Source organism: Plasmodium reichenowi, chromosome 10, assembly GCF_001601855.1.
Source record: "Plasmodium reichenowi strain SY57 chromosome 10, whole genome shotgun sequence".
NCBI lineage: Eukaryota > Apicomplexa > Aconoidasida > Haemosporida > Plasmodiidae > Plasmodium > Plasmodium reichenowi.
In genome coordinates this window covers 340496-348928 of record NC_033655.1, presented here as the reverse complement: position 1 = coordinate 348928, position 8433 = coordinate 340496, and the positions used below count along the sequence as shown (strand labels likewise).

At 21.6% G+C, this 8433-nt stretch overlaps 2 protein-coding genes across 2 annotated transcripts; one reads left to right on the top strand and one right to left on the bottom strand.

The window, feature by feature from the left end:
- Nucleotides 1-572: 572 nt before the first annotated feature.
- On the top strand, nucleotides 573-6548 carry PRSY57_1009600 (DNA2/NAM7 helicase, putative; the record flags this gene model as incomplete). Its single annotated transcript, XM_012907685.2, has 1 exon — nucleotides 573-6548. One exon carries the CDS (start codon nucleotides 573-575, stop codon nucleotides 6546-6548), a length of 5976 nt encoding a protein of 1991 aa, XP_012763139.2.
- Nucleotides 6549-7044: 496 nt separating this feature from the next.
- PRSY57_1009500 (hypothetical protein) lies at nucleotides 7045-7941 on the bottom strand (the record flags this gene model as incomplete). Its single annotated transcript, XM_012907684.2, has 1 exon — nucleotides 7045-7941. The coding sequence occupies one exon, from the start codon at nucleotides 7939-7941 to the stop codon at nucleotides 7045-7047; it is 897 nt and encodes a 298-aa protein (XP_012763138.2).
- Nucleotides 7942-8433: the final 492 nt, after the last annotated feature.

The window sequence follows — 8433 nt, the reverse complement described above, 5'->3', positions numbered from 1 at the left end:
TTTTACTTATAAAAAAAAAAAAAAAAAAAAAAAAGAAAAAAGAATCCATATTATGTTTAAATATATATAAAAAAAAAGAATTAATAAAAAGAAATTAGCTTATATTTTTTCTATATTGAGATCTAATAAGGAATTATATATATATATATATGATAATCTATAATTATATAGTATATTATTTTCTATATTCACATAATATATATTTAATAGTATATTATATATAATGATATATAATATATATATGTATTATATATATTTTTTTCTTTTCTCTTTAAATGTAATAATAAAAGATAGATTAGAATGAAAAAAAAAAAAATATATATATATATATATATTAATATATTATAATAAAAAAATAAAATAAAGTAAAATAAAATAAAAACAATATTTATTCGTTTAAATAATAAAAAATTGGATCACTTGTACGATTTTTATAAAAATATACAACATAGAAAATAAAATATATATATATATATATATATATTTTTTTTTTTTTTTTTTTTTTTTTTTTTTTTTTTTTTTTACATTTTGTTGTTGTTCAAATAACATGTGAGGGGAATGAAAAAAAGAAAATGTGGGAAGAATGGGATGACGAATGTTTTGTAAGAAATTTTTTTAATTGGAATATATTTACTAAATATTTTAAAGATAATGAATTTCAAGAGCTAGAAGAGAAAATAAAAGAGAAATATAGTAATATAAAACTTGATGAATTACATAAAAAAGATGATAATGAAAATAATGATAATGTTTTGTTAATATTACATTCATTTATTGAAGAAAAGAAGTATGTAGATGCTTCTGATTTTTTAATTAATATTATATTAAGATGGAATTATTATACTAGTTTAAGAAGTGAAAAAGAATTAAATCTTAAAGCAGTAAAGAATAGATTAAAAATGAATGTAGATATTTGTACTCTACCAGATCTTTATAATAATTTTGAAGAATATTTTTATTCATACTTTCCTTTATTTTTAATTGAAACACAACAACTAATAAATAATAAAAAAGAAAATGAAGATATTATAGAATATGATGTTAATATTATTAATGATATTAAAGAAACATATAACTATGAATTTTTTGTTAATATATCTTATGATAGTATAATACATGCAAACATATTTTTTGGTGACCTTGTTCTACTAAAATTCATACCAAAAAAAACAGCCAAAAATGATACTCAAAAAAAATACACACCATTATTTGATTCTTCAAAAAAAAAATCAGACGTATCATCAAATTATTCGTGTAGTAATCAAAACGACAAAATATCGACCGACTCTTCGTCTGTGTGTACAGATCCTGAGGATCAAAAAAATGATCGTACATGTGGTGTTACAAATGGTGATACATGTGGTGTTACAAATGGTGATACATGTGGTGTTACAGATGGTGATACATGTGGTGTTACAAATGGTGATACATGTGGTGTTACAAATGGTGTTACATGTGGTGTTACAAATGGTGTTACATGTGGTGTTACAAATGGTGATACATGTGGTGTTACAAATGGTGATACATGTGGTGTTACAAATGATCATACAAATGTTCACACAAATGATCGTACAAATGATCATACAAATGATCATACAAATGTTCATCCAAATCGCGCAACACATTCTGATAACAATAATAATGCCAACATTAATAATAAAAAGAACTCTCCTCTTTTGTTATCACGTGACAAAATAGACGAAGTAACTCAATTTAATTATGATAAGAAGGAAGATTTAAACGATAGGTTAAAAAATGGAAAAGAATTAATTGATTGTAAAAATGGTGTAGAAAAAAATCGTAAAGAAATAAGTGACGAAAATAATGATGATATATATATGGTTAGAAAATATTGTGTACGTCATTTATTAGGTTATGTAGTAGCGAAAAGTCGAGAAAATATTAAAATAAAATTTAATTTAAGTTATCCAAACTTTGATATTATTGACAAAGTTAGAAAAGAAATAATATATGAAATATTTAATAATGAAACTATAATGCATAATTATTTTATTCGTATATCAAAGTTGACCAGTTTAATTTCGACAATTCGTTTGTTTAACTGTTTATTTAATTTTAGAAACTCATGTATATTGAATGAAATTGTAGAGGTTAATACAAATCATGATGAGGAAGTCAACATGCATGATGTAGTTATACAAAATGAGAAACCTGTGAAGAAACGTAAGAGGGGTGAAGACCCTCATGATAACTCTGATAAAGAGGAATTAATGAAAGGGTGCAAAGATAATAATATAGAGAAAGAAAAGGACGACGAAAAAAATTTACAAGATAATGAAATAAGACAAAATAGAAATATACATATGAATGATATAAATTTAGTAAATATAAATCAAGAAGAATTACATAATATTCAATTAAGTGACAATATAACTGAAGAATATTTAATAGAAAAAATTAAAAATTATTTAAAAAGTTATATGTGTGATGATTTTAAAAATAAAGACATAATGAACAAAATGTCGAATGAAAGAAATATTACAAGAGCATTAAAGAATATATGTAATTATGACGAACATAACTATATTGATAACAAAAAAAAAAAAAATGTATTATCTATTCATAATAACAATAATAAAAATGAAGTGATGCGGCAAAATGATTATATGCTTGAACCTTTAGATGAATATTATAAAGGTCTGGAATATATTCCAGAATTATTAAGAAACCGTTTTTTTAGTATGTATAATAAATACCAATTACGTGCCATTAATAATAGTATATTGAATGATGGTATAACTTTAATTCAAGGACCACCAGGTACAGGAAAGACGACGACGATTTTAGGAATTATAAGTGCACTAATATTTTATGAGAAAGATCAAAATGTTGAAGCTGATATTATACAAAAGGACAAGAGTTTGGAAACAAGAAAATCTATGATAGATGAGCATCCGTATGTACCTTTTAATGTGTCTATAAAAGAAGAGAAAAAAAGTCCTTATGTATGGTTAAATTATGATAAGAATGATGATTACTGTTATATGAATGACAATTGTTTCGATGCTATGGAATATGAAGACTTTCATCATATTGAAGAGAATCAAAAAGAAGAAGGGAAAAATATTTTTCATATAAATAAAAGTAATTTAAATGAAAAGAATGATGCGTATGCTATACATTTAAGTATTATGAATGCATCAAATAGAACATTAAAGGTTGATGAAAGTGTAGATGTAAATCATACAAATGATGAAAATAATGATGTGTATAAGAATAACGAAAATAGAATAAAAAATTTGATATCCTTAACGGAGTCTTATTATTATTCATATGTAAATAATGATAATATGTTGAAAACCAATTTGGGTTGTATAGGAGAAAATAAGAATGAAAAAAGTAATTATTCGTATTATGTCAGTGAAAGTAAAGAAATTATTAAAAATGATGGTGATGGTGATTGTGATTGTGATGGTGATGATGGTGATGGTGATGATGGTGATGGTGATGATGATGGTGATGATGGTGATGATGATGATGATGGTTATGATGATGATGGTGATCATCATGATGATAATGGTGATGATAATTATAATAATGATGAAGAACCAAATTATCATATTTATGAACAAAATAATGACAATTTGAATTTTAAATTTCATGGATTAAAATTAGAAGACAAGGAAGAAAAAGACAAAGGTTACAATAATGATAAATCATCATACAATATTTATAATAATAATTATGAAATAGAAAGGAAAGAAAAAAATATGTCAAAAAATATGTCAAAAAATATGTCAAAAAATGTATCAAAAAATATGCCAAAAAATATGTCAAAAAATATGCCAAAAAATATGTCAAAAAATGTATCAAAAAACATGCCAAAAAATATGTCAAAAAATGTATCAAAAAATATGCCAAAAAATATGTCAAAAAATGTATCAAAAAATATGTCAAAAAATCTAACGAAAAAACAAAAAAAAAGTAATCGATTAAATCTTATAAAAAATAAAAAAATTTTGGTATGTGCTCCATCGAATGCAGCTATCGATGAGATATTAAGAAGGTTAGTATCAAGTGATTTAGGTATATTAGATGAAAATGGCAATTTATTTAATCCTATAGTTACTAGAATAGGAGGTAATGTTAGTACAGATCTTTTAGAATTTAGTTTAGAATTCAAAGAACAATTATATTTTTATTTAAATAAGAAAGATGAAAATAAGATGATAAAAAGTAATCTTTTAAAAACGTCAACTATAATATGTTCTACTTTATCATCAAGTTCCAATACATCATTAATTAATAATATAAAAAAATTTGATGCTATAATTATAGATGAATCATCTCAATCAGTCGAAATAGATATATTGATTCCATTATCTTTTGCATGCAACAAAATTATTTTAGTAGGGGATCCAAAACAATTATCAGCAACAGTATTTTCTTTATATGCTAAGAAACATAAATATGCAAGATCATTATTTGAAAGACTACAAAAAAAATATTTAACAAATGAAAGAAAATACAATATGTTATCTATTCAGTATAGGATGCATCCAGAAATCTCTGAATTTCCTAAAAAGTGTTATTATAAAAATAAAATTAGGGATGCTCCTCATTTTTTGTTTACAGTACTAAAGGAGTTGGAGATAAGTAAGTACATAAAAAGAAAAAAAAATACAAAAAGTATAACAAATATAACAAATATGACAAATATAACTAATATGACAAATATAACAAATATAACAAATATAACAAATATGACAAATATAACTAATATGACAAATATAACTAATATGACAAATATAACAAATATGACAAATATATCAAATATAATAAGGGATGACGAAAATCAATTTAATGATGAGGTACAAAATAAGTATCTAGAACACCTTTTATGTAATTTTAATTTAGTTGAATTTATAAAAAAACATATGGGAATAACTTCCACCTCTTTAAATAAGATTATGTTATGCCAGGAGAACCAGGGTTTACTTGATTGGTTCTGTATTCCCTTATTACAACATAGTGTATTTTATGATATATCATTTTCAAAACAAAAAAAAATAAAAAATTCTTATATTAACGTTGAAGAGAGTGAAGTGGTTATACATTTTATAGAATTTTTACATTATATATTTATGTCCGAAAATATGACACAGTGGTATAAACGTATAGGTATAATAACACCTTATGCAACAGAGAAATTTTTTTTAAAGAAGATATTAAAGCGCTTTTTTATAAGCAAGGGTTATAGTAAGAATATATCGAATTTTATTGACGTGGGAACAGTGGATGGGTTCCAAGGGACTGAAAAGGACATTATTATATTTGTGTGTGTAAGAACAAAAGGGAATCTCAAACGAAAAAAGAAAAAAGAAAAGAATAATAAAAATATTACCAAAAATGTAAATGAAGATATTACAAAACATTTGGAAGAAAAAAATATTTTAGAAAAAGATAATCAAAATAATGAGGTCATTACAAATACAAATGACGAATTAATTTTGTTATCATCTTCTTCCGAAAATAGTATTGATGAAGAAATTGATTCTTCGAATTTATTTTTTTCAAATTATAAAAGATTAAATGTAGCATTGACCCGAGCTCGTTTCAATTTATTTATTTTCGGCAATTGTAAATTTTTGAAACATTGTGATGAGTGGGATAAAATTATTGAACATTACAAAACGAAGAATAAAATAATAAAAATAAAGCGTAAAAAGTTTTATAAAAAGATAAATAATAATATATTGAATCATATGAATGAAGAAGAGTTATTTGATAATAATGTTGAAGTAATTAATAAAAAAATAGAAAATTCATTTTATAATAAAAATATTATTGATTATAATTTTGAGCCTATTTATGAAAAGAACAATTCCTCATTTGATTTCTCAAAGTATATGGATATGTCCGGAGAGGAATTATATGAAATTCAAAAAAGTAAAATAAATAACAAGGATAATAAAGATGGGGAAAATAATATGATTGATCACAAAATTGAAGATAACAATATGGATATTATAAATTTCTTTAAAGAATTGTATATGGACGATATTATAAGTGAATCCTTGATGGAATATGATAAGAACAAGGATACATATGATATGGGTATTAATTTGGGCCAACAAGTAAATAATAATAATTTATTTCAAGATCATCTTAATGTGTTAAATGAAATGAAAGACAAGAATATAAATGAAGATAATATTGGTAGTACTGAAAAAGAAAATGTTCTTATAGAAAAGATAAATAATAATGAAAATAATAAATATGATGAAGAAAACAATAAAGGTATATCTTTAAATAATGAACATTTTGAAAATGATACAAATGATGTATTAAATATTAATGATATGAACAAGAAAAAACAAAAAAAAGAAGACAATGAAGAATCATATGAAAAAGCAAAAATAAATTCATTATCCAATAAGAATAACAATATATATTATTTAAAGGATAATAATTATTTTATAGACACTTTGTTTAATTATTGTAAATCAAATAAAAATTTACATTTTGCAGTTCAGACAATTTTGCCAAATTTTTCTAAAAGGTTTTTATCGAACTCTTTGGATTAGGAAAATCTAATAATTAACAGAAGGAAAATATGGGCCTATCAAAACATAACACAAAAAGGATAAATATAAATATATAAATAAATAAATAAATAAATATATATATATATATATATATATATATTATTTGTTGAAGAAGTATATATAAATAAGTGGATCGTCATTTTATTTTTAACTAATATATGTAAATATATTTTTTTTATAAATCTATATATACGTTTTTACATTTTTCAAATTATATATATTATATATATATATATATATATATATATATATATATATATATATATATATTTTTTTTTTTTTTTTTATTTTTTTCTCCAAATTGGTTATATAAATGTTACACGTTAAAAAAAAAAAAAAAAAAAACATTTAATGTAAACTACAAAAGGTATACAAAAATTTTTTTTTTTAATTTTATTCAATTATTTCGTTTTTCGAACAATTGGATGATATATATATTTATATATTGTGTAAATATTAATTAGAATAAAAAATTTTAAAAGGGGAAATTATTTTGATATTCAAACGGTCTATTGTCAGAATTTGGCTCGTTACCAAAAGGGCCCATAGGGTCATATCTTAATTTTCCAGGATTAAAAAATTTATTATTTGGTCCAACTAGAAGACCGTCAGGTTTTAAAACTGGATGAGGTTGATTAATATTTGGTAAAATGTGATTTGTTAAAAGGGGTGGATTTTTATCATCAAAATAAGTATCATTAAAATTATGTAATAAATAATTTTTATCACAATTTTTAGTATGTGGATTAATTGTAATATTTTGTGTTTGATATGTATGACATTTGTTGTTATATATATCATTTGTATTATTTTTATTTATATGAATTTTTTCCTTGTTTTTATTTTTGCTGATCATATAATTTAAGATATTGCTTTGGAAAATTTTTTCTAATTTGTCTACATAAATATATTCATTATAATTATTTACATTAATATATTTGTCTGTTATATTTTTATTTATATACTCCTGGATATTAATTGTACAAGAATGAATAGATGATGGATCTTCTATATCTATTAGCTGTATAACTAATGAGTTTCCTATTTTTAATATATTTAAATTATAAGTATCACATGTATGAATTTGTTTATAAGTAAAATTATAATTATGATTATTATTTCTCCATTCTGGATGTATTAATATTCTTGTTATTAGTAAATCCTTATTCCTTTTATCTATTTTATATTTTACATATGAATCATTTATTTCGATATTTTCATTTTCGGAAAAAACGATTTTCTTCTCACTCTTCAATTCATATATATAATTATTATCTAACAACGTGCTGTGGAAAAATAAAACCAACACTTCTTCCTTTTCCAGGTCATCATAGAATTGTAGCAAATCTTTAAACGTTTTATGATCATACATTGGGAAAAGGGAAAAAATAAAAAATAAAAAAAAAAAAAAAAAAATTAAAAAAATAAAAAAAATTGTTCGAAAGAAAAGCTTTTTGGCTAGCTAAAATATCAAAAAAAAAAAAAAATACAAACATACAAACATACAAACATATATAAATATTATATATATATATATAAAATATCATAATATGTTTATATTTTATTTATTTCATGTTATATATCCTTTTTAAATAGAAAGAAGAGTAAATTTCATTCGTCTAATTAAAAATAACATATATATTATATATATATATATATAACGAATTAATATAAAGATAATTGTAATAATATAATTTTATATTTATTTTGTTTTAATTTGTGAAAGAATATATATAATAAAATATACAATATTATATATTGTATTCATATAAACAAAATAATATATATATATATATATATATATATTAAATTAAAAATATTTGTATAGGCAACAATTTTTTTTTTTTTTTTTTTTTTTTTTTTT